The sequence below is a fragment of the Rousettus aegyptiacus genome, unplaced genomic scaffold (assembly GCF_014176215.1).
Source record: "Rousettus aegyptiacus isolate mRouAeg1 unplaced genomic scaffold, mRouAeg1.p scaffold_m13_p_6, whole genome shotgun sequence".
Classification (NCBI taxonomy): Eukaryota; Metazoa; Chordata; class Mammalia; order Chiroptera; family Pteropodidae; genus Rousettus; species Rousettus aegyptiacus.
The window spans coordinates 76,919,937-76,946,753 of record NW_023416309.1 but is presented as its reverse complement, the minus strand read 5'-3'; the positions used below and the strand labels follow the sequence as shown (position 1 = coordinate 76,946,753).

At 48.1% G+C, this 26,817-nt stretch overlaps 1 protein-coding gene across 12 annotated transcripts in view; it reads left to right on the top strand.

Moving 5' to 3' along the window:
• Positions 1–26,817, top strand: part of RAP1GAP2 (RAP1 GTPase activating protein 2) — a 195,371-nt gene that overhangs the window by 160,186 nt on the left and 8,368 nt on the right. For 8 of the 12 annotated variants that reach the window (XR_001596195.2, XM_036223726.1, XM_036223723.1 and 5 more), the window contains 8 exons: positions 2,281–2,381; positions 4,475–4,604; positions 6,843–6,998; positions 12,627–12,698; positions 13,149–13,235; positions 14,662–14,796; positions 22,815–22,952; positions 24,623–24,753. Coding sequence is in view for 11 of the 12 variants with exons in the window: in XM_036223726.1 (XP_036079619.1) it covers positions 2,281–2,381; positions 4,475–4,604; positions 6,843–6,998; positions 12,627–12,698; positions 13,149–13,235; positions 14,662–14,796; positions 22,815–22,952; positions 24,623–24,753 (950 nt within the window). In the remaining variant the exon portion in view is untranslated. The remainder of the gene's footprint in view (positions 1–2,280; positions 2,382–4,474; positions 4,605–6,842; positions 6,999–12,626; positions 12,699–13,148; positions 13,236–14,661; positions 14,797–22,814; positions 22,953–24,622; positions 24,754–26,817) is intronic. The other 4 variants (XM_036223725.1, XM_016138874.2, XM_016138876.2 and 1 more) reach the window with 1 other exon arrangement.

The window sequence follows — 26,817 nt, the reverse complement described above, 5'->3', positions numbered from 1 at the left end:
AATCCCTGGATCTTATTCAGATTTCCCCAATTTTATATGTACTCATTTGGTAGGTGAGTGAGTGAGTGAGTGTGTATGTGTGTGTGTGTGTGTGTGTGTGTGTGTGTGTGTTTCATTGCATATAGTTTTATCACATGTTTAGATTCCCCAGTCAAGATACAGAAGAATTCCATCACCCTTTTTGCTTTTGGAGAGCTCGTGTTGCCCTTTTATAACCATGGCAACCTTCCTCCTGCCTCTGGGCTCCCTTCCTCCTCCAGTCTCTAACTCCTGGCAACCACTAACCTGTTCTCCAATTTCCAAACCTTTGTTATTTCAAAAGTGATTTCTAAATGGCATCACACAGCATTTAACCTTTGGGGATTGTTTTTTTTTCTACTCAATGAGATTAATCCAAGTGCTGGAGTATATCAATAGTTCATTCCTTTTTTGGCTGAGTAATATTCCATAGTATGGATGTACCACAGTCTGTTTGACCATTCGCCCACTGAGATCCAGCTAGATGTTTCCAGTTTTTGGCTATCATGAATAAAGCTGCTCTGAACATTTATAGACAGGTTTTCGTGTGAACGTAAGTTTTCGTTTCTGTGGAATAAATGGTCAGGAGTACAATTGCTAGGTTATATGATAATTATGTATTTAGTTTGGTAAGGCACTGCCAAACTGTTTTCTAAGTGGTTGTTCCGTTTTACATTTCTACCAGCAGTGTATGATTGATCAATTTTCTTCACATCCTTGCCAGCATTTGCTGTTGTTACTATTTTTTATTTTAGCAGATAATGCTAAATATGTAGATATGTAGAGATATCTCATTTTTTTATATCTCATTATTTTACTTTGCATTTCTCTAATAACTAGTGATGTTGAACATCTTTTCATGTGCTTATTTGCAATCTGTATATTCTCCTGAGTGAAAGGAGTGTATGTGTCTTTTGACTGGTTTCTTTTTTTCCCCTTTAGTGTGGTAATAGCAACTTTAATTTGAAGATTAATTGGAATAGATCTTAATCCTTAGAAAATAGAAGCAGAAGAGGCCACTATTTACAATCACAATTTTATATATCTCTGAACAATACAGAAATATTATGAGAGAAAGAATCTAGATTAAGAAGGCTGACTGTTGACTATTTTCTAATTGGATTATTTTTTACTGTTAAGTTTAAAATTTTTTATAATAGCTTTATTGAGGTATAACTCATACACCCTACCATGCACAATGGTGTGGGAATTACATCTCAATAAAGTATACATTTTAGTGGTTTGTAGCATATGCATAGAGTTGTGTAACTATTACCACTATCGAACTCCAGAACATTTTCCTCACCCCCCAAAAAAACTCTATACTCATTAGCTGTCACTCCTCATCACCACTCTGTCTCCTGTCAACTACAAATCTACTTTCTGTCTCTATGGATTTGCCTGTTCTGGACATTTCATATGCATGAATTGTAGTATATGGCCTTTTATGTCTTGTGTCTTTCACTTAGTATGTGTTTTCAAGGTTCGTCCATGTAGTAGCATGTGTCAGTACTTCATCCTTTTTATGGCTAAATGATATTCCATTGTATGGATAGACCACATTTTGTTTATCCATTTGTCAGTCGATGGACATTTGGGTTGTTTCTGCTTTTGGGCTATCATGAAGAATGCTGCTGTTAACATTTGGGTACTAGTTTTTGTGTGAACTTGTTTTTATTTCTCTTGGGTATATTCTTAGTAGTAGAGTTTCTGGGTCATATGGTAACTCTATGCTTGGCCTTTTGAGGAGCTGCCAGACTGCTTTCCAAAGTGATGACACCATTTTATATTCCCACTAGCAGTGTATTTTTCCACATCCTCATCAATACTTGCTGCTGTCTTTCTTTGTGATTCTCACCATCCAGTGGTTGTGAAGTGGTATCTCATTGTGGTTTTGTATACTATTGTGCTTTAAGAGTTCTTTATATGTTCTACGTACTAGTCCTTTGTCAGAAGTCCACCTATTAATTTTTCATTTATGGATTGTGCTTTTTGTATTGTCTAAGAACTTTTTGATTCAGCTTGGCTTTCTGAACTAACCAGCAGCCTTTGTTCAAAGCTAAAGCCCTCATTAACTAGCCCTGAAAATCAGGCTGTGTTGAGCGAGCCTCAGTCCTTCCTTCAGTGGAGGACAGAGCCACTGGATGATGAATGTGGTAGAGGATTGGGAGAAAGGGACCAGGTATCTGGAAAACCACATTTCTTCCTTTGGCACCAAAAACACTTTTCCTAACTCCTACCCTGATCCTGTTTCAATTCCAGACTCTGGAGGAGGAGCTGTTTGGGAACAATGAGGAGAGCCCGGCTTTCAAGGAATTCTTGGACCAGCTGGGGAACATGATCACGCTGCAGGATTTTAAAGGGTAAGTTTTAGCCAAGTGATTGCTCCAGCTCCATGGATGAGGCCCTAGAGGAAGGACAAGGGGCAACAGCCGAGTTTCAGGGAGGGCATATGAGAGTTAAACACACACAAGAAACATGAGATTGTTTTTCAGCAAGTGATGATCAACACTCATTTCTAAGGAAACAGTGGTCTAGGAGATAATCCAGAATGGCAGATTATCTGAAAGGTTTTGACATTTGGCCTTGGGATGCATGATGAAACTGCTCTACCTCAGGTTTGCCTTCCTAATTACATTTGGCTCAGACTTGACAGTGAAACGAATCTATCTTCCCTATCATTCACCTGCCAGACATTCAGGAAAGAGGGCTCTGTGCAGTTTTTGGGGAAATGACCTATTTTGGATAACAAAAAGAATGAGTAATTAAGAGTTGGTGGAAATACAGTAATCCATCTGGCAGGAATCTGTGCAATAGTCTGTGGTTCTTTCATTTATCCTGAAGAAACGGTATCAAGGCTATTGCTTGGAAAACTATGGCCCTTGATTTTCCTTGGCAAAGGTAATATTTGTGAAGGGCCTTCAGAACTGGCCAGCCTGGCCAGTTCTGGCTGGCACATGGCTGAGCCCTTAGAATTCCCCACTCCAGCAGCCAAATTAATAGGATTTCTTAACATGTGAAAGCAACTAGCTCGGTGCCTGGCAGGTAGTAGGTGTTCAGTAATTACTTTCTTCTTCTGCTTCCTTCTCTCCTCTTCTTACTTCTCCCTTTCTCCCCATCTGTCTCCATCTTTATTTCCCTTTAAGGTCATCATTGCTGTCTGGAATCAGTCACACATGGGTTATAATTCCACCTCCACTACTTATTAGCTCTATGACTTTGGACAAGTGGCTTAACCTCTGGCAAACCTGTTTCCTCATCTGTAAAAAAGGGAGATAAAGATAGTACTGAGCCCACAGTTTGTTGGAAGATTAAAATAGATAAAATAGATAATGTGGGTGGATTAAAATAAACCAGCTTAACATAGTGCTATAGACAGAGTAAGCACTAATTGTCATTATTGTTATTGTTCTAATTATAGCACCTTCCATTGACTCTGAGATGCCATCTTTATAAGATGCATTCTGATTTCAGAGATGTTAAAATGTGAAAAAACGTGTCTCAGACTTGATGAAATATATTAAAACCAGGAAGGACACCAGAGATCTTGTCATCCTGTCCCTTTGTTTTATAGAGAAAGAAAACTGAGGCCTAGAGTGATTAAGTGATATGCCCAACGTCATGTGCTGACTTAGGGGCAGAAGCAGGTCTAGAACCTGGAGTGCCTGACTCCTGGCCCATTGTGCTTTCTGCTGTGCTGGACCAAGCACATTTTCTTGCTCATATTATAGTGCCTGGTGGGACCGATGTCCAGGGTCTATTTTATTTCATTTTCCTAAAGGAACCTGTACCCTCCTCTTCTTGCTGAAGAATATGAGCCATTCTAGCAGCCCTATTCCATAAAGAAAGAAGGGGCAGCTTCCAGAAGCCCACCTAGTTCCTTAGTACTTTTCTGTCCTGCCTGTGAGGAGATAGCCAGAGAAGGGACCTCCTTGGATACCTCCAGGCTGGGTGCTGCTATAGTTGGGTCTCCACATCAGGAACTGACTGGGTAGAAGTCAGGGAGACTCTAGATGCTACCACAGGTTCACCATCATCCAGCAGGATGTCTGGTTGCCCTGGCTCTAGGCTGAGGATTTGAACATGGCCGCGCAGAGAGTGAAAGCTCCTGCCCAGCCTCGAGGGCCTCTGGCACCTGGGAGAGCATTTGCCTAGAATTGTGGGTGGATAACCTCCTTTTCCACATGAACTTATGGTGTAGAGGGGACACAGCCAAGGCTTGAAATGGAAGTTCTGTGTTTGTCTTTTATATAATGGGCTTATGGTTAGAATGCCAGGGCTTGTCTGCTCAGAAGAGCAGATCGGCCTGCTTTCTCTGCATCTCGGTCTCTCAGCCCTCAACGCATGTCCTCTCATTCGTTCTCCACCCCTGTGTCCTTAGGGAAGGTTGCCAAGTTGCCCACTAACACTCACTGTCTTTTTTTCTCTGACACTTGCCCTGTTTCTTTACTGACAGTTTCCGAGGAGGCCTGGATGTGACCCATGGACAGACAGGCACGGAATCAGTGTACACAATATTCCGGGACAGAGAGATCATGTTTCATGTCTCCACAAAGCTGCCGTTTACCGAGGGAGACGCCCAGCAGGTAACCTGGGTCAGGAGGGCTCTGGGAGCCCGGAGTTGTGTGAGGTGAAAGCCTGCTTCTGGTCCCATCTACCTGAGGGACTGCGGCCCGCCTCCCCATTTTCATAATCAAGAGACCAGTCTGTTCAGCTGTGTTCTTCTTGTCAAAGCATGTTTTGTTGCGTTATCTCATCAAGGCCACACGTCAACAGCCCTGTGTGGGAGGTGAGACAGGCCTCATGGTTATCTTACTTTGACCGATGAGGAAAATGCAGCTTAGCATGGTTAAAGGACTGTTTCCCATTAGATTAGGGGCAGAGCTGGGAGGAGAGCCTGGGTGTCCTGATCATGTAGAGTGGTGGTGAAGAGTACATGGTGGGGTCTGCAGATGGCAGCTTGAAGCTGGCTCTGCGCTTAGGGGTATGCGATTCTGGGCAAGCCGGTTAACCATGTGGCCTCATTTTTCTCATCTGTGAAATGGGGATAACCCCATGTATTTCAGAGGGTAGTTGTGGGAATCACATATGGTTCTGAATTTAGGACTCAGTACGATGCCTGGCTGGTGGCAGGCTGTTCACTCTCCAGGCCACAGACTTTTACACTCCTTTCCATCCCAGTAAGAAAGCTGATTTTTATATTAGATAGCCTCTGCCCCTCAGCTTTTCTAGGCTCACAGCCTCATCATACCTGCCCATGGGCAGGAATTCAGCCTCTGCCTCAGCCAGGGAACCCTGGACAAGACCTCTGCTCCCTGGGTTTTCCTGCTCACCCTCTATTTTGCTGCTTCTGACAGCTGCGTGTCCGAGGGAGGGCCTGGCTTTTTTTTTTTTTTTTTACTTCTAGCCCTGAAACCAGCTGCTGATCCCTGGCTGTTGTACCATTTGCCCCACCTCACTCTTTAGGGCGTTTCAGTCTCTAGGAAAATAAAAAAGGAAGGTAGTCCCTTCACCAGACTCTGACCCATCCGTTTCTGAGCAGGGAACTGGGGAGGGAGCACAGATGTCATATTGTAAACATAGTGCCTGACTTTTTTGGAAAAAAGGAAATTGGCAAATGAGACTGCGATTTGGCTCTAAAATAACTACTGAATGTTCCAGAAACAAATGGGAGCAGGATTCCTTTCGTATCCTAAGTAGGTTTTCTCTCAGTGTTCCACCTTCAGTCTCTTTTCCCTCACAGCCCTCCCTCCCCCGCCCCCAGCCTGAGGCTGAAGGCTGTTCTCTGCCTGGCTCTCGTTCAGTCTCACCTATGTTGAATGGGAAGTATACAGAGCTTGGCTCTCAGCAGGGACTGAGCGAATATTAATTTTCTGTTCCCAAGAAATGGGATGATGTGTATGGAATCAGTGAGACAGATTGTGTAAAAATGCCCAGCATGGGGCTCAGTATACAGCAGGTGCTCAATAAATGAGCAACTCAAATGGAAACATAGGACCTGCATGCAGTAGGTACTCAATAAAGAAAAAATACATATATAAGCACCTAGACAAGACTTGGTATTCAGGAGTGCCTTAACATTTGCAGTCACGCATGGAACAGCTCAACATGGTTCCTGACACATAGTAGGTGCCTGGTGATCAAGATCTCCTGTGAAACACCTGGCAGTTTGGGATAATGAGTCAGGGTTGGATTTCTCTCTCCCCCATGACCTCCACCAAGCCAGGTTGCTGATGTTTTTCTAAGCATGGCTCTCCTCCCCTCTGGTATAGAATTATCTGCCTCTTATCCTGACTCATACACATTTCCATCAAGCGCACCCCTTCCCCAGTCTCCTCTTCCAGGAAGCCTTCTCAGATTACTATCAGGCCTTTGACTTTGCCCTCTTCTCTGTACCCATACTACTGGGCATTCGTGTTCAGGAGCTGATTTAGTGCTTGCTGGCTTGTGGCTTGCTTTGTGTTCTCAGGTGCCTTCATCTGTGTTTGTGTCTCTTCCAGATCAGGTATAGTCTCTACCAAGGCGAAAGCCAGCCCTCACCTTTTAACTCTTCTCCCTCAGTCCTGAGTCAGGGCTCTGCACGCCATAGAGCTCAGTGAGATGCTTGCTAACCTCTACCTAACAACTTAGACATCTTCCCCATTTTTTTTTTTTTCTCTTTGATGTCTTCTAAAGATCAAAAGAAAAAGCGTCCTGGAGAGCTAGGTCTCACAGTTCCAGGGTTTATGTATAAAGATAGAATCATGAGGAATTTCCTGTATAGATCTAGTCTGCTTTCAGGATGTTCCTAACTGGCTTATAACAATGGATCACTTTTTGTTTAGCTCCAGAGAAAGAGACACATTGGGAATGACATCGTGGCCATCATCTTCCAAGAAGAAAACACACCATTTGTCCCAGATATGATTGCCTCCAACTTTTTGCATGCCTACATCGTGGTGCAGGCTGAGAGCCCAAGCACAGAGACCCCATCCTACAAGGTAAAGAAGAAGTCTCGGTGGGGGAAGTACTGGTCCAGGCACCTCCCCACACTTTATGAATTCAGTGGTATCAAGGAATACCAGCTCTCAATGGCTCCTCAGGCCATTCTCCAAAATGGCACTTCTAGCTTTTGGTGTTCGATTTTCCATGGTTCTCAGGTTTCTGGGATTTGGGAGCTAGACTCTTGGTGGAGAGTGCCTTCTGAGGTCATCTCATCCATCTGGCTGTCTCCAGGCTCAATGAAGCCCAGCTACACCTATTTGGCATCTGGTAGTGCCATTCTCTAGAGTAAGGCAGAGCCGCAGGAGAGAAAGAAAGAGAAAGGGGAGAGGACTGTCAAGAAGGGAAGAGGAAGGAGGGTGATAATAACCAAAGGAAAGGAAGAAAGAGAAGTGTTTATGGTGAGAAGGGTGGAGAACAGGGGCTTGGTAGACCCTGGGCACTGGGTGGGCTCTCTGGCTTAGCTGTTCTGGAATAAATGGTCTGTCTTAATTAGAAGACTCAGGGGGACTGAATACCTGGGTCTCAGTCTCCTGACCAATTAGTGGCCTTTCAGACTGGCTCAAAATCCTCTACTGCAGATGAGCCCATCATCCTCAGAAGCCCTCACGCTGCCCGCTCCTGACGGCTGTATCACCATTCCACTCCTCCTCTTCTCCACGAGAAACAATCCCAACCTTGGGGAACAGTTTCTCAATATCTCACTGATATTGGGGAGGATGGGACCCAAGGGAGATGGAATGAGGAAAGGTTTTTAAGGTGGATGTTAGAAATGTTGAGTTTATGTGCTTCTTTGCATTTTGGGGGAGAATGGCCATAGCTCAGGTTCTCAAAGGACTGCCTGCTCCCCAAAATATTAGGAACTTCTATTATAGGGAAGGGAAAAAGAGCCTGTCATTGCTAATGAGAGGCTCTGAGGCCTGAAAATGTTTCCTGTATCGTAACGTAGGCTAATGCTGGTTCATAGGGTTCATGAAGTTATAATGTTTCATGGCCATCTTCACAAAATAGCAATTTTGCTTGCAGATTTTGGGAAGTGGTGTTCTGTAATCATTTTATCAATACAGAGCCAGATATATTAAGTGCAAAATTCACATCAACTTTAAATCCAAATATGAGGCTTCAAAAAAGAACCCCAGACCTGCACACCTCTGTCCCATTGCGGAGAGCTGATTCTTTTCCATGCCCGTGTTCATACTCCTGTCATTGTGCAGTTTTAGCTGAAAAGTTGGAGAAGCCATGATTTGAGTATTTCCCGGAAGCCTGCGGGATCACCTGCTTTGACTGAAATGGGCATTCACTTTAAACAGCTGTGGGATTTCTTGGAAGCAGGTTTTATTCAGTCAGTGCCTACTGTGTGCCATGGTTGGGGCACGTGGAAGTGACATGCAGAACCAGCATTCAGGGAAGGGACAGAAAAGGCAGCGAGTGCAGTTCAGTCCCCTGGCTGTTTAAACAGACAACTGGCAGCAGAGGCGGAGAGCTTCTGATTGGGATCCCCAAAGTAAAGCTCTGTGATAGGAGGGTCTCCCGGACCCAGCCAGGCAGTCATTACATATGTGTGGCTTTTCTGCTGGGCCTCTGCTGGCAGAATGGGGCCTTCGATGGAAACTTAGTATTTGTTTTTAGTTTCTGATAGGAAATAGGGCTCAGCTAACTGGCTTTTCCACTCTCCCAAGAGTTTCGTGGAGTGAAACAATATGGATAAAAATCAGAGGTCCAAAAAAACACCATCCCACCTCTGGCTTTGGTGCTAGAGGTCTTAACCAAGTCTTCCCAGCCACAGTACGTGGTCCAGGGTTAAGCACCGTCCTCAGAGAGGTGGTGAGAAGCAGATATGTAGGACCCAGAGGAAGAGCCAGGTTGTCTCTACCTGCCAGGAAAACATAGAGGTTGGAGGGGAAGACCTGTGAATGGGGGTCAAGGGGCAGTGGGGGAGGCCAGCCTTCCAAGGCTGTAGAACTTTCTTTGCGAAGGGCTGGATGGTAAATATTTTAGGCTTCATGGCCTCTACTGTCTCATCTGTACCCCTGGCAGCATCCCAGGTGATCAGCAGACTGAGGAGGAGCCGGTTCGATCCTTCAGGGGATCCAGGATGAAATGATACCTTAGCTGACCCTTGTGGGCTTAGGGGCTATGGCAAAGGAGGGTGGGGTTTCCCCAGGGGCTGAGCAATGCCCCAGGAAGGCCCCCACTGGGAAGAACAGACAACAGAAAGAAGAGAAAAGTGGGGAAGGATGGGATGGGAATCTCCATTAAGGGGCCCTATACTGAGAGGCTCAGACTCCTGGGGTTCTGGGCCTGGGCTTACCTCTGACTGCCGTGTGACCTTGGGCCATTTTCTTCCTGTCCCTTTATGGGCCTCTGATTCTATCTGTGTGAAATGAGGAGGTTGGACTAGGTAATCTGAGTTCCTTCCAGCCCTTACATACTGCAGGAGAGGAAGGAGGGGAGTTGAGAATCAGGTGTGTGTGTGTGTGAGAGAGAGAGAGAGAGAGAGGGAGAGAGGGAGAGGGGAGAGGGGAGAGGGGAGAGAGAGAAAGAGAGGGAGAGGGAGAGAGAGAGAGATTGATTAAGAAGTTGTTTGGGGAACTTTATAGTATTTTAGGTGTTCTTTATTAGGTATAGATCAGTAGAGAAAGCGGGGAAAAAAGCAGTGGGTAACAATGGTTACCCCTTACTGTGTGCTTACTCCATGCCAGGCACTGTGCTAGGCCCCTAAAAGCATACTCTTCTTGAATTCTCATAAGCCCTTGGCCAGGCAGTGCCTCTCATTAGTCCTATTTTATAGGGGGGTGGGAGGTGGGGAATCGAGGCAGAGGACAAGGCATTTAAGGCCCGAGGCCACGGGAATAGTGGAGCTAGAGTCCCTGTCCAGGTCTGCCTGTGGTCGTCATCACTGAGCCATTGGAGAAGATGGGAAGTTGCCTTTAAAACATGGGTGTGCATGAAATATCACAGGAAATTATTTTTCAGACAAATTTTGTCTCCATCCTGCCAGATTGGAAGGAAATTCTATCTGAGCCATCACCAGGACACTCTCCTTTCTCTGCCTGAGGTCACCCTGTCCCTTATCCCCTGAAATCCTGCAAAGGTCTCAGGAATCTTATGTGCAGCAGACCATTGCGGAGGGGTCCTGGCTTTGTGCCCTTTCTACCTCACTGCCGATCCAGTGCTTGAGTGACCTCCATGGTTCTCTGAGGCTTCCAGGCCACACTTGACTGTGGGGATCTTGTCAAGTCTGGAGCCCTCAGGTTCCCCACCTCCTGGTGTATCCTCCTCGTTACTCACACGCCCCAAGCCTCCTTCCACTTCCCAGGCTTGCTGAGTCTCTTCCCCAGAGTCACCTGCCAGGAAGAGGCCCTGCCAGGGTCTGGATGCGAAGGGAGTGGGAGAGGGCTGGTCAGTACCATGCTCAAGGCTTTTTCTCCTGGCTCCTTCTAAGCCCTGCCCTGGCCCCTGCTGGGAGGCCCACACTGCATTTAGAAAACAGGAAGGTAGGGCTGTGTTGAGGCAGCTTCTGCTTTCAGCCCAGCAACCCAACTGTCCCCAAGAAGGCGGAACAACAGGGGCCTGGTGCTTCGTTAGAAAGGAGCCAGGAGAGGAACACAGTGGAGATAGGAGATGAATTGTTGTCACAAGGAAGGATTCTGTCCCCTCTTTTCTGGCATGGCTACTGCAGTGAGTTAGTCTGGCCGGGAGATTTGGTGGATTTAAGAGCATATATGAAGTCACTTACCCAGGCAGCACAGCCCACTCTGATGCAAGCCTGAGAAGAAGGGCTCGTTGAGGTGGGAGGAAGGGGAAAGCCTCTGGCTTTGTCCCAGTCAGCAGCCTTTCAGTGAACTTCCCACCACTCCCTCCCCAGATTCTGGCTCTGTGGGTGGGATTCTTGTGTCACAGGTGCATTGTGGGTGGTGGTGGGGAACTGTGTTTGGCAGTTGGAACCAGCCAGAAATCAAAGCAGCCAAACATACCCCAGCTCTTGACTCTGGGCACTGCAGTTTGGGCCATGCAGACAGCCTTGAGCTTGGGGAGAGAAAGCCTCGAGCGTGGTAATGATCAGTCCTCTCCCACTCCGAGCATGGTAATAATGACCAGCCCTCTCCCAATCCCTTCCCATCCAGACCCTGTCAGGGCCTTTTCCTTGGCCTGGCTCCGAGCGGCCTGCTCACCCTGTCTGGCAGACTCTCAGCATCTGCCCTACTTCACAGGCCAGGGAGGCTGGCGGCATGCCAGGGCCAGGCTCACGTCAGCAGCCGCCTGCTTGGGGAAGGGAGAGGGCAGAGTCTCCAGAGAGGCCTGCAGCCTCGCGGGCTGAAAGCAGGTGAAGCAGCCAGGGCACCTGCGTGCAGAGGGGAGTTGAAGGTGCTCTCACTATCGGTTCATGCCTCGCCAGGCTGGCCAGAGGAGCACACCCACCCAGAGCTTGGTACACCCCTCGGCGGCACACTTTGGTCTCCCCCACCCCCATTCCAAGCCTGCACCCTGAGCTTTATTAGTTCAAGCCTCGCCCAGCCTGACTGACCCTGCGTGTTGGGTCAGGGCTCCCAAACACTAGCCTGCTACACAGAAGCTCTCAGAAGTGTTTAACAGTTGCAAATTCCTGGCTCCACCCCAGAGCCGCTGATTCAGTAGGTTTGGGGTGGAGCCCATGCAATTGGTATTTATTTTTTAAACACTGGAAGTGATTCTGCTATTTCTCAAGGTCTTCCTCCTGCCCTCTTGGCCACCTGTGGCCAGGTTCGGTAGTCAGCGTTAGCGGTAAGAACCCTCTACCAGAGTCTGGATTCTCTGCTTATCTTTCTGGCTAATCACCTGTGTGCCTTTGGGGATCGCTTCCTGTGTCTGGGCATCTGTTTCCTCATCAATGAAACAGGGATAATAATTCTCACTGTATCTTCTTCATAGGCTTAGTATCCCAATCCAATGAGGTAATGAGATAAGGCCTCCTGGGTGCTCTTGCTGCATTAGAATTAGGATCCCAGGCTGCTCCTTAGCCCTATCTAGTCATCTTGCCAAACTTGCTTCTGGCCTCCAGCAATGCAGATGAGAGCATGTGAATGGCTCCATGACGTCCAGCCCCACTTCTAGGAACTGCCTTGCTGGTGATGGCTCACAGGAGCATTTTGTTGTTGTTGCTATTGTTCTGTTTTGTTTTAAAATTTTTATTTTTCAATTGGAGTTGACATTCAGTATCGTTTTATATTAGTTTCAGGTGTACAGCGTAGTAGTTAGACATTTATATAATTTACAAAGTGATTTCTCTCACTAGTCTAGTACCCACCTGGCATTATACACCATTATTACAATATTATTGACTGTATTCCCTATGCTGTCCTTCACATCCTCGTGACTATTTTGTAACTGCCAATTTGTACTTCTTAATCCCTTCACCTTTTTCACCCAGCCCTCGAATCCCCCTTCCATCTGGCAATCACCAGTTCTTAGTGTCTGTGAGTCTCACAGGGGCATTTTATTTGTATCCTGGCAAAGGGTGAAGGGAGAGTAGGGGCAGGTCCGCTGTGGGAAGTGGGGCTCCACGAGGGCCAGGCACAGCATGTGGAATGCGTCACCACCCTCAGCTTGGATCTTTTCCCTCGTGGCCCACACCGACTCTGTTTCAGGTGTCAGTCACTGCGCGGGAAGACGTGCCTGCTTTTGGCCCACCTCTGCCCAGTCCCCCTGTGTTTCAGAAGGTAAGAAACTCTCCCTCTGCTCCTCTCATTTCCAAGACTCCAACTCCCCACACCCGAACAGGCGGTTGGAGTGGGGCCGAAGCTGGGCTGGGAACGTTGGCGGACCTTGGCAGGGTTGGGGCATCTCCTTACTTGGGGTCTCTCCCCCCTTCTCCTGCTGCTGCCAACCAGGCCTAGCACAGGACCTCTTGTCAAGGTGTTTGACCTTGTGCTAAAAGAAGCATTTTTATACCATGCTCCAGTCCCAGGAGCCTCGGGCAAAAATCACCTCTAGTCATGGCATCGCCACTGTGGATGTGGAGGGTTGATTTCCCGTTGGCATCCTAGCAGGTGGGCTTGGCTGGACTAGAAACGATCAGTGTCAGAAGGGGCCTTTCAGGGGCTGTCCCAGACTCCGTGTTCTGCCACCATTGCTGAGGCCGGGAGAGTCCCGGGGCTTGTTTGTTCTAGGGCCCGGAGTTCAGGGAGTTCCTGCTTACCAAGCTCACCAACGCAGAGAATGCTTGCTGCAAGTCGGACAAGTTTGCGAAGCTGGAGGTGAGAGTGCGATTTCTGACGGCCTTCCTCCTGTCCTCCTGGCTGCCTGTTAGCCAGCCTCTGTTGGGTTCTGTTTTGGGGGGGCCTTCAAGGTGGGGAGCACCATCTTTGCCCCTCTAAGACTTCAGCCTTGTGTTGATATTGGAACTCGTTCGTTTTTCAGCAGCTAAATCCAAACTTCAGGTCTAGTCAACCATTCACCAGTCATTTATTGAGCACCTCCTGTGTGCCAGGCTTTGTTCTGTTCCCTGGGATTTGGGAATAAGTGAGACTCTGTTTTTGCCCTGCCAGAGCTCACAGGCTGGTGGGAGGGGCTGTTGCTAAAGAGACAGGTAGCCAGCACTGCGCCCTGATGGAGGCCGGCACAAGGGCTGTGACTCAGGATAGTGACTGCCTCTGCTTATGGGGGACTGGGGTTGTGTTCAGGGAAGGCTTCTTGGAGCAGATGGCCCTAGAGCTGCTGTATCTGGATATTCGATGAGCCTTTTGCCAGGAGGATAGAATGGGGAGGGTTATTCCAGGCATGGGAAACAACATGAGCAAAGAATCAGAGCAAAATCAGAGCATGACTTCGTGAAGGAGCTCCAGAGGATTTGATGTGGCCTGAGGGAAGGACTCCTGTGGGGGATGGCATGGTGGGAGACTCAGCTGGAGATGTTGGTTGGGTCAGATCAAGCAGGACTTTGAGCTAGAGGTGACAGGGCCCTAATGAAGTGCTTAGGCAGGAGAGTGATTTGCATATTGGACAATTACTCTGACAGTGGTGGAGAAGATAGATTGAAGGGGAGGAGGGCAGGATGGGTGGCCAGTTAGAAGCTATTACAGAAGTCTAAGACAGACGATGACAGCTCACTTACACCGGGCATAGGAGGAAATGACTTGGGGTCAGTCAAGAGGACTTGATGGACTTCTGTTTATAATGGTGGGGGGGGAAGCGGAATTGTGGGGTGGATCTTAGGTCTCAGCTTTGCTGACATGGGGACCGCTGGGAGATGAGCTCGGTCAGGACCTGCAGATCTGGAGGTGCTGCAAAGCCGGGGTTGATGAAAGGGCTAGTCCTAGTCTGAGTGGATGGTGCCCCCTGGAGGTTGTATGTGTGGCTCTAGTTAAACATCTAAATGGAGAGGAGCAGTGGGTAGTTGGGTACATGGATAAGGAGTTTGGGGCAGAGATCTGGAAGTCGGCAGGGGTAGAGCCGGGAGGGAGGAGGGGTAGAGGGAAGAGAGCAGAGGGCTGGGCATGGAGTTGTAGTGTTAACTGCAGCATCTGTGAGCGTGGAGCTTAGCCTGGCCTTAGGTCCACACTGTCACTGAGATGTAGTTGGCCAGGAGAGCAACCCCCAGGCCAGGTGTCTGGAGCTCCCAGGGAGAAGGCACATCTCTGCCCTCAGTCCCAGTTTCACAACTCTTACCCTCTTCTCTTCCAGGACCGGACGAGGGCCGCTCTCCTGGACAATCTTCACGATGAGCTCCACGCCCACACACAGGCCATGCTGGGACTGGGCCCAGAAGAGGACAAGTTTGAGAATGGGGGCCATGGGGGATTCCTGGAGTCTTTTAAGGTACGGGTACAAGAGTGGTTGAGGATTGCTGTGGCAGGGAGAGATGGGATGAACAAGGGAAGAGATCTAAGGTCCACATTCCTGATCCCAGAGCCCAAGTGCCAGCCAGAGGTGGCGGGAGCCACAGGGACACTGCAGGTGTTTGCAGAAGACAGGGGCATTGGGAAGTGTGAGTGGTCGAAGCAGTCAACAGTGTTCGCTGCATTCTCCACATCCTTCCTTGGTCTGGCTCATCTTCCCCTGGCTAGGAGTCTGATGAGTAGGGGCAAGGAAAGAGAAAGTTGCAGGAGAAGAGCCAATGTAAACCAAGAACATTACTGCTTCCACCTGCTTCCTTTTGTGGTTGGGAAACCCAAGGCAGGATGGCAGGAGGAAGGACACAAGTCTTAGGGGTCTTCAGTAGCCAGTGTGGGGTACTCTAAGGATTCTTCTCAACTGAGGACTGACCAAGGCCAATGGAATGGAGTTACAGTTAAGTCCCTGTGGACTTTGCAAAGGGGAGAACTTTTTAACCAGAATGAGCTGCTTAAAGAAGTTATGAGCTCTCCATCCCTGGAAGGATTCAGGCAGAGCTTGGACAGCCACTTAGCTGGCATGGCATAAAGAAGGTTCCTCATCACGCGCTTGCCACATGCACGTTGGTCCACATAGCACTCACATTCAGCATCTGATCTGAGTCTGGCTGTTACCCTGTGCCATTGGTAGAATGGGTCTTGTTATTTCTATTTACAAACAAGGGGACAGGAGGAGAGGCTGCAGGACTGCTCAAAACCTTACACCTGCTTAGAGGTAGAGCCTTGTTTTGTACTCAGGTTTTCTGGTTCTTGGGTCAAATGTTCAGCTAAATTGCCCGTTGCAGAGTGATTTGTAAAGCTACCATTTTGGAGATGGTGTGTAGGGTCAGAGTTAGAACTGCCTTTACTAGAATGCCAGCTGTGTGATCCTGGGCACAGGCTTTAAAGTCTCTGAACTAAGTTGTTTTCATCAACAACACAGGAATGATAAATAGGAGCTCTGTGTTGGAGTTGTTGGGAGAATTCATTGAAATAAAGTCCAGAAAGGTTCACATAGCCTGGAATACAGTAAATGCTCAGTGAAAGTATAAGCTGTTATTGTCCTGTTAAAAAAAAAAAAAGCTTAACACACATTATCCCATCTAAAACCTCACAACTGGCCTCTGTGCCCTATGGGGAGGGCTATTATTATGGGTGTACTGATTTTGGTATATTAATTTATATCCAATTTTAATTATGAGTGTAATTTTAACTAAGACTCAAAAAGACACAGTAATTTGTCCCAAATCACTCAGCAGATGCGGGAGTTGAATCCGGGTCTGCCAGATTCCAGAGCCTGTGTTCCTACTGGCTACATGACACTGCCTCCCAGTTCCCGACTCAATTAAAATTCCACCCATTCTAGCCTGGCCTGGGCAAGCCTGGGGTTTGTCCTTTGCTGCCCGGCTGGACCGCAGAGAGCAGGACAGGACTCTGCTGGGCCTAGTCAGGGCCAGCTGCTGAGATTCCTCATGAGGGTGCGGGCAGGAGGCGAGCTGCTTGTCCAGGCTGGTGGGAGATTCCTGGGGCATCTGTTTCAGCCCTGATGGACAGTGGCAGCCAGGGTGAAATAGGAGAAACTGGGAGATCAAGACGAAAGGGGGACGAGGGAGAAGAGGAACAGGGAGGAAAGAGGGAGCCAGGTCGAGTAGCCCCGCTGAGAGGGGTGAATGCGAGACCCTGTAAATAGGAACATCTTCATAGGCTCCTCCCCACATCATATCAAGTATTATCAAACGTTTCCACATCCCACAGTAAATGTAATTTATATATGACTTGAGCTGCAGTTGACTGCAGACATTTAATGAAATATTTGTTGCTTTCAGTTTTGCAGGTTTCTTTCTATATTTTGGAGTTAACAATTGTTTTTCCAGATTTCAAATATTTTTATAACCCAAAAAAGCTTGTAGGCTGTGGGCACTCTGCCCATGGTGCCTAATAGATAAAATGGCCTAGCAGCTACATACAGGTTGCGGGTTTAAAGGAGAGTGGCCTGAGGTGATTTGTCCAGTCCCCTTGCCTCTGGCAGGAGTAGCACTTGCTCTGTTTGGACGCCAGCGGGGCTGACTAATGGGGTTTCCGAGAGAGAGAGAGAGAGAGAGAGAGAGAGAGAGAGAGAGAGCGAGCGCGCGCGCGCGCGCTGCTTCAAGATGTTATCATTACTTCTCTTTGATCCAATAATCCAGGGAATTTTCCTTTTCAACCCCAAATCCTTCCAACTGTAAGCTGAAGACAGACTAGTTTCTGCATTCTGCTCCATGCTTATGTCCAAGGTGGCACCGTGGAGTGAAGGAGGAGGCTGTCACGTTCGGTTGCACAGAGCCAGCCTTCGGGGCTCTGATAGTTATGAGCAGCTTTTTAAAATTCCTCCCTGCCAGGGAACAAGAGTTCTTTTGCCCTATCCCTTCCGTCACTTCCCTCATGTCCTCCGAACCGTGGCGGCTGGAGCCGAGGGCAGGCGAGGCACAGTAGCACGCAGTGGCCTGAGGGATTCTCATGTTTGGGCCGAGCCCGTGGCTGGGTCTGTGGTCTGCCCCAGCTCCGGAAACTGTCTCTAGTTTTGGTATTTCTTCATGGGCACTTTGGGTAGTGCTATGGCGTCAGAATTATTGGCATTCCTCATGACACCACGAAATCCCTCTTGCAAGAAGTGGTGCATGAAATGATTTCAGGAAGAAAAGTGGCATGTTTTATCTCCTTCCTGTCAAAGTTCTCATCTCACAGGCACATGGAAACATGACTGAGCATTCCCAGGGCTACAAGCTATCACAGCCATCTGTCCCCTGCTTCTTATGACTGTTTGTCCCCACCCTGCAGTGCGATGACCCTTTGTCTCTCTCTTGAGAAGCAGAACTGTGACTGTCCTAGGTTGTGCTCGTGGCACCTCACGCCACTTAGAATAGCTCTTCTTAACATCTTGCTTCAGTTCCACTGCCTTTACTTTAAGTGTTTCTTCCATGAGAGAACAGTTGGTTTGTGGACATCCAGACCTACTTCTCAAACTGGGGTGCTTGGAGATATTCTCAGGAATCTGCAAGTTCTACAACACTTTAAATTTTTGCATTTCCACTTAGCCAATGATATAAAAAATGTCTTTCTAATTATAGAGACTAAACTTTTGCAGTGAAGCTCACAATTGAAAGACATGAATAAGTAGGTATGTTGCAAAAGTAGCCGTGGGACCACCGGTGTTGGGGGTGTGTGGACATATTCTTGGAGTCTTGCAAGGATATTTTTCTTTATAAAGAAGCTGTACATTACTCACCTTTGAAAAATATTGATCTCTAGACTATTGTTCTCCAGTGCCATTCTCAGTCACTGCCAGCTGTGGGGGTTTTTGTTGGTCTCTAATAAAATGAAAAGAAACAGTGATGTTATAGGAGGTATCAACATGATATGTACACAAAGCACGTGTAAGCCACAGTTTCAGAAACTCTGAACTAGCCCAATCATCTGCCGACCTCATCATGCAGAAGGGGGAATGGAGGACCAGGGAGGAGAGGACCAAACAGTGGACCCAGAACTGGGACCCCTGCAAGCAGGGAGTTGTTAGGTGAATTTCTCCCAGCCTTTGAGCAACTGTGGTAGTTAATGCACTGGTCTGACCTGACCCCTAGTGGCAGAAGAGGAGCACCAGGCTACAGATAATCCTCGCAAAGTCCCCCAGGTTGGGGCTGCTCATGGATGGATTGGAGCGCAGGTCTGTACTAGTGGAGGTGTGGAAGGATATTCCTTCTTCCCTCAGCCTTCGTCCTTTATTTGTGCTGCTAATAGAACAGAACACCCCGCTCTGGACCTCATTACCTCCCATTTAGGAGCATCACAGAGGGCAAGAAATTCGTATCTTTCTCTTCAAGGGCCCCTGCCTCTGTTGCTTGCGTGGTACAAAGAGGCACATCCTGCTTAGTGGTCATCTCTGTGCATTGGGTCCTGTAAGTTGACTTTGCTAAATTGAAGCAACTCATGAAACCCATTTGTAAGGAAGGGAGGTTTATGTTTGGCCCAGAGGAGATGAGCTCCCTCCATGACACTAACTGGTGTTCAGACCCTTGGCTAAAATGAGGTGACACAAACAAGTAATGGAAAAGTGACCCCACTCCTCTTTTCTCACTCTCCCAAAGGAGAACTTGTTCAAAGGTAAGCCGTGAGGTGTGCTGAGAGCTGGGAAATCGTGGTGACTGAGGGTGGGTGGCAGAACCAGAGATGATTAGCTGTGTGGAGAGCAGAATCTGAGGAGAGCTATGGACAGTCTTGTGAAATATAGAATTGACTTGTCTCAGGTTCCAGGGTTTAAAAATGTTAAGATTTCAGCTTGATGCATAGACAACCTTTCCAAAGGTCAGGCTGTCCACTACTGGAACAGGCAACCCGTCCCTGGGAAGAGGGTAGATGGATTGTGGCCTGGATGTACAAAGAGCTGGGCGGGAGAGAGGCTGGATGGTCCTTGGAGACCTTCTGATGCCCATGCAAAGGCTTCATGTGCCTTTCCTTATCTCTTCTGCCTCCCTCTTTCCATATCACTGTCCTCGTTCTCACCCTGTATCTGACACTCTGCCCAGTTTGAGAAGGGCAGTGCTTTCAACTCTACATCAGATTGAAATGTGAAATAGTTTAGACCATGTCACTGAGTGATTTCATCTGAAAAGAGCATTATTTTAGGGTTTCGAGGTAGTCATCATCGCTCTCTTTTTCTGTCCCTAAGAATGGGAGATGAGAGCTGACCTTGAGAAAGCAGGTGTCACACCAGGCATTTGGCACACGTCATGCCATCCTCACATAGGGACCATTATGTCATTGTACAGATGAGGAGACTGTGTCTCAGAGAGGTTCACGCACCATGCTGGGAAGAACCAGGACTCAAACCCCTTCCTGTTTGCTGTGAGCGGCAGATGGCCACTCTGCACATCCCTGGAATTCCCTGTCAGCCCACTATCTCCTCAAACTTCTCTGACCGACTCAGCAGCACCAAGGGCATTTGAGAAGATTCCTCCTTGACATGAGCCTTGGGGAATTTTTTTTTGAGGAGAGGCTGAAACCACTTGGTTTCTAATCACCCATATAGTCCATCAACCTGTTGAATTATATATGTCCAACTCTGGACTGCTTTTTGAGGTACTGATACTCTTTCACCTGAAGCCCAGGGTCCTGGCTCCTCTCTTACCTGTGGTGTGACCGTGGGCAATCATTTACCTTTCAGGACCTTTTCTATCCATGGCTTTCAGAGTTGTAAGGACTCAGTGAGATCATGTATGTGAAGCTCAGAAGACCGGATACCATCGCACAGGGCTTATGACTCACATCGAGTCCTTTCTGGAAACAGATAATGAGGAATACATCAGAATACGAATGAATAATTGACATGTCACAGTTGATAATGGTGGTGGTGGCGCACAGGAGGGTGCCAATGGAATGTAACGATGCTGAGCTTGATGGAGCACTTGACTCATTTATGGAAACTGGCCACCTCAGACTGGTGCCACACCTTTTCAGTTTTCCAAAGGGCATATGACTTAATGATCTTTGAGTGGCAGAATGAATAGAAGGTGCTGGCTGCTCAACCATGTCGCTAGAAACTGTTGCTAAGTTCCTCCGTTCTGTGGTCTAGAAAGGGAGAGATTTCATGTCTCTCCAGAGGGCATCTTTGGCTCAGAAGACTAGGTCACATCAGGAGTACGAGGCTGATCGACTCCCTGCCTCATTCAATATACCTGCCCATCTGTGGGGAGGTTGTATTTACAAATGATCCTCCTTTCTGAATGAGCTTTCCTTGATAGAAAACTAGGCAGAATGCGGTCCTTGGTTATTCCCAACCTTAGAGAATTCTTGACCTTGGGGAGAACTGCCAGGGGCTCTGCTATTTGGGCTGGGAGCAGCATTCCTGCTAATTTCTTGGGACTGCTGTGCTGTAGACCAGGTTCTTCCCTTGACGCTTCAAGGGAGGGAAGGGGGTTCATTCTTCCATATGATACTGTCTATATGTTGGTACATGGATTGTGTAATCTGACACATTCCTGTACGTGTGGGTATGAACCTAGTGAGGATGGGGTCAATGTCTACACGTTTGTCCTTCTGTGACAGTTTTCTGAAGTTGAGGTTCTGAGGACACCCTACCTCATCTGCCTTACACAATAAGGAAAAGCCATTAGCTCACTTAGTAAGAAGGCGACTCATGGCTTAGCATGGTCATAGAATCCAGGTTCCTGTCCCTTTCCCCTCTGCCATCTCCAGCTTGTCAGCTTTGTTCCTCAAGTTTGGCCCCTCACAGCCCCAGCGTGGCTGCTGTGATTCCAGGGTCAGACATGTCACATCTCTTTTGGGAATCCTTAAGGAAACCTTTCCCCGAGGCCCTAGCAGATGTCCCCTCATGTTCTACAAACAAGGGGAAGGATTATGTGACCACCTTAAATGGATCATAATTTACTCCCTTGCCCCATGGAGGAAAAGGGGTCGTTGGACCAGGCAGTAGCTCTGCTAGCAAGGAATGAGGTGGAGATGGGGCTTGTATGTGAGCAACTAATAATATCTGCATCCACGAGTCTTTGCATGTGGCTCTGAAGCCCTGGGGGCCCTGGAGAGCTAATTAATGCAGAGGAAGCACCCCCACACGCCCTGGGTCTTTTAGCATTGCCCTAATTTTAGGAATATGTCTTATTTCCTCTGCTCATTTGTACACTCCTTAGAGTCAGGGACCATGTGTCACACTTTTCTGACTCCCCTCCTGTAAGTCTCCCTGTTCCTGGCACAGCTCTTGGCACACAGGAATCACATGACAAGTGCTTGTTATTAACAATAAGAGAAGCAACAGTTATTGGGTACTTATGATATACCAGGCTCTCTGCCAAGAGCTTTATATGCATGAGCACCTGACTGTGTTATTGAGTGACTGAATGAATGGTCAAAGAGAAGTGATGTGGGGTTTGGGGGTTACTGGGGAGAAACTTGCCCTCCTAGAACTCTCATGTCGTCTTGAAGTCCTCTGAAACCAGAGAGCATCACCTATGTGGTAGGTGGAATCCTCTAGGACTTGCCCTGTCAGGAAATCCTCCCTTGAGTCGAGCTGAGATCCTTGGATCAGGTTTCCAAAGAATGCAGAGCAATCTGGAGCAGCAGGCTCCCAGGTCCATCCCTGCCGTGGGCTCAGCAGTCTTCATTTCAGCTGTTTTTTTCATTGTTGCATGCACTTACTGTCCTGGCTGTCCTCTCCTGGACACTTCACTGTTTTCTAGTGTGCCTTTTGCTCTTTGGTAGCCCTAAATAGGCATAGGCCTCTATGTGGCCTGAACAACTCCAGGCCCTCTGAGGCCCTGCACCTCAAGCCTGAGCATGCATGTCCTGTTTCAACAGCTGTGCCAGGTGGCAGGCTCATATTGACAACATTTTTAGCCCTAGCGAGTGGCCCAGTGGCCCAAGACCCCAATCAGGAAGAGCCCCTCCCACGGTTCGCCACCAGTGAACATATTCCAAGTTGCACAAAGCACACTTTGGAGTGATTAAATATAGAGAGATGCTTAATTGTGTTTAAATATAGAGAGATGCTTAATTTTCTGCAAAAACATCTAATTGGGGTTAGGCACATGTCTGTTTAATTCCCCCATGATCCTGCGTGGACCATGTCATTTCCAATTTACAGGAAGGAAGCTGCAGCTCAGAGAGGTTGGTCACTTGACCATGGTCACACAGGTTTGGTGAGCTGTTCAAGTATCATTTTCTTTCCCTGTAAGATGGACTAAAAACCTTTGTCCACCTTGCAGGGAAGCTGGGACCCTGACCCTTCAAACACTCCCTGGCCGGCACGAAAATTCTCTGCAAACTATAGTGATTGGAGCGTGGGGTCACTGAGAGAGAGTGTGTGTCCATGAGTTTGCACACATGTCGAGGGCTGTCTGCAGACCCCATCAAGAGGGCGGGGTCATCGGAGGGGACCGACTCCAAATCTCAGGCCCCTGTCACCTTCCGTCCGCACAGAGGGCCATTCGCGTACGCAGTCACTCCATGGAGACCATGGTGAGCAGCCAGAAGAAGCCTCACGGTGGTGGCCTCCCCGGCAGCCTCAGCGGAGGCATCTCTCACAACAGCACGGAGGTCACCAAGACCACCTTTTCGGTGAGTCACTGGGGTCCCCTAGACCAGTGGGGGAGGGGTGTGTTCCCCCACCCTTGGACCAGGTAGCTAGGTCAGGGTGAGCTAGGTGATGGAGGGAAACCAAGGCTGCATAGGGGTGACCCCAGGCCCTGTTTTCTGAAGTGGCGCCTCCATCCCAGGCAGCACCCGGGGTCAGCCCAGGCTAGAAGCCTCCTGTTGTCCTATCCTCTGAATTTCCTTGACAACTGGGCCTCCCTCTTAGGGCCAACCCTGCAAAAATGGTCCTGGGATGCATTTTTCTGCCCAGGGACTTGGGACCCATGACTGCGAGAGGGGTGTCCTTGCCTTGTCATCAATACTAAGAGTAGCTGTCCTCTGCTTAATGTGTGCTAGGCACCGAATTAAGTAATTCATGGACATTACCTCATCCGATCCCTGTAACAGCTAAGTTAGGTACTGATGTGTTTTCCACTTACATGTGAGGAAAAGGAGGCGAAGAGGGGTTAAGTATCTTGCTACAGGTCACCCTGTTAAGCTGAGGAGCTGGGATTTGAAGGCAGGTTGACCTGATCCCATGTCTTTGCTCTTAGTGATCGTGTATACTCTAAGAAAAGAGCCTGGCAGGTCTGTGAGTTTGGATCTGGTCACTTTGCACCAGGGACTGGCCAGGTGAAAGAACCACATAGTTGGTCCTTTTATGAAGCAAAGTGGCTTTGGATTTGTGTAGATTAGGGTATTCTTTTCTTTTTCTTTCTTTTTTTTTAATAGCGGAGCTTACCCACAGTGATACTAACAATTAGTATTGTAAATGGGCTTGCATAATTCATTTAATTTATCGAATATTTTCATAGAGATTAATCTTGTTCCTTCCAGAAGATCTATAAAGTAAGCAGGACAGGGCAATTATCTTCATTCTGTGGATGAGGAGACTGAAGCCCAGGGAGTTTTGCCACTGGCCCAGGGCTGTATAGCATGCGAGTCGCAGAAGCTGGGGCCTGGGTTAGAGGTCTGGCGGGGTCTGAAGATCAGCTGCAGGCTCTCATATCGCCCTTCTCAATCTCCCACCCCTCTGTTGTCCCCCACATGTGACAGAAGCAGAGCCACGTTCTTGACAGGCACCCCCTGCCTGTGGGTGTGTGTGGACCTGGCTCTGCTGCTGTCGTTCTGTCTTGCTGGTGACATCCAGCTTGGGCCCATTTATTTGCAAGGAATGGGTGGGGAGTCAGCAGCCCTGGGTTCTTGTGTGCTTGTTCTGCCGGTGATTTGCTGTGACCTTGGCCAAATCCCTTCCACTTCTCAGCTTCCTCACTGGTAAAGCCAGAGGTTGGGCCAGGTCGCCCCCAGAGCTCTCTCCGCTCTGTGGTTTTCAGTCTGTGACCCCTCTGAATCACCCTGTCCTTCTCAAAATGTGGGGCTCAGCGTGGCTCTGACCCTGTGTTCCTCCAAGAAGTTTTTGGTAAAATGTTACCTGGGGCCACAGGGTTTGACCTAAGAAGATAGGAAAACAGGCTGCAAGTGGCTTGAGCCTCGGGTCTCAGCTCTTGTTACACAGATCCCAACCTTCCTAGCTGTCTTGCTATTTCCTGGGATCTCCTCCAGACCAGTTGGAGGGTTGCAGGGGCTAGTCGTCGACCAGAAGGGGGATGAGGGAAGGATATCTGGGTTTGGGGTGTGAGCACTCATTTTGACAGTTTCATTGGCAGCCTCCAGTGGCAGCGGCAACGGTGAAGAACCAATCACGGAGCCCCATCAAGCGGCGGTCAGGGCTCTTCCCCCGTCTGCACACGGGCTCTGAAGGCCAAGGGGACAGCCGGACACGATGGTAACTGTCCAGTGTGGGGTTTGTTAGTTCCCTCCACTGCTACAGCTGTAAGATGGCCACCTCAGGGAAGGCTTTGCACAGCTTCGGGAGGTGGCTTTCTTCTAAGTGTGGTTCCCACTTCAGGCCCCTGAATGTCCCCTGTCCCTCGCTCAGCTTTTTCCACTGAGGCAGCCTTGGCAGCCTCTGCATCAGACTTTCAAAGTTGTTCTTGTTGCATTTTTACTCAAATTAGAAACATTGCTTAGATTCTTTTCTCTCTTTGCTTTCTTTTTCAAAGTTCACTCGAATGTCCCGTCTTATGGAAGCCTTCCCTGATTCTGCCAGGCAGAGTTAACTGAATCTTCCTTTGGGGCTTTTTTTTTTTTTTTTTTTTTAAATCAACTCTCATATCATACTTAACCTGTTTTTGCTAATTGTCTTTCTGACCCTTTAATCAATGAGCCTATTCGTTGTTCAACTCAGCAAGCAGCATTTCTTGAGTGTCTGCCATGTGGTGGGCTCAGTGCTCAGACAGAAGCTACAGAAGACATAATCCTGCCCACAGAAGCTTATAGTCCTATGAGGGGAAAGACGGTGTTTAGGTTGACTTCCAGGTTTCCAGTTGTCTGCCTATGGCGCTGGATGGTGGCACCAGCCCCTGAGCTTGGGCATGCAGGATGAGGGGCAGGTTTATGGAGGAGGGTGAAAAGCTCTGTTTCCAACCTGCACATGTGAATGAATCTTTGTGGGCCATCCCACAGAAGTCCAGAATTCTGAGTGGTCAGAATTGCAGGTCTTGAGCTTAGGAGAGAGGCCTTGGCTGGAGAAGGAGAGGTGGGAGTTGCTGGGGTGGAGGTGGTGGTTAAAGGTGGATCACCGAATATGATCACCTGAGAGTGTGTGTAGACTGTCTGGGGAGCACCAGCATTTAAGGGCAAGTGGAGAAAGGAGAGCCAGTGAAGAAGACTGGGAAGGAAGATGAGAGAAGAGTAGGAAAGTCTGGAGAGGGGGAACCTCAGAAGCCAGGAGAGGAGACGTTCCAGGAGGGGGGGTGAGATGTGGTGCAGAGAAGTCCAGCATAATGACCCAAACCCCTGCTTGGGCTGACAATTAGGAGGTCATTAGAGACCTCATTAAAAGTGCATTGGGGCACTTCATGCCGCTAGGATGGCTATGATCAAAAGGACAAGTGCTGGCAAGGATGTGGAAAAATTGGAACCCTTGGGCATCACCGGTGGGAATGTGAACTAGTATAGCTGCTTTGGAAAACAGTCTGGCAGTTCCTCAGAGGGTTAAACATGGAGTTACCATACGACCCGACAATCCCATTCCTGTGTACCCAAGAGAGAGCATACATGTGTCTACATAAAAACTAGCATACAGATGTTCATAGCAGCACTATTCACAATAGCCAAAAGTGGAAATGATCCAAAAGCCCATCACTTCACAAATGGATAAATAAAAGATGGTATATCCATAAAATAGAATATTATCTTGCCATAAAAGGAGTAAAGTACGAATACATGCTACAACATAGATGAACCTTTAGAACACTATGCTAAGTGAAAGAAGCCATTCATAAAAAAAAAAAATCCACACCAGATTATATGATTCCATTTAGATGGAATGTCCCGAATAGGCAAATCCATAGAGATAGAAAGTGTATTAGTGGTTGTCAGGGGCTGGGGGAGGGATAATGGGGAGTGACTGCGAATGGGTCTGGGGTTTCTTTTAGGCAGCAAAAATGTTCAAGAATTAGATAGTGGTGATGTTTGTGAATATAGCATAAACCATTGACTTGTACATTTTAATGGGAGAATTGTGTATGCATTATATTTCCATAAAGCTGTTAAAAAAACAAAAGAGCCTTGAGGACAGGCTATCATGTCCTCAAGAGCAGGCACAGGGCAAGTAGTGGGCAGCGGTACATGGTCTTTGTTAAACTACAGGGGTAGGAAACCCCAGGGCCCTGGGCTGGGAGGAGCCCGTTTACCCAGACGCCCTTCCTAGCACTCGAGGCTGTGTTGGCACCCACGTCCAGGGAGCTCATGTTGTCCGTGTGAACGGTGTCCCCTGGGTTTATGC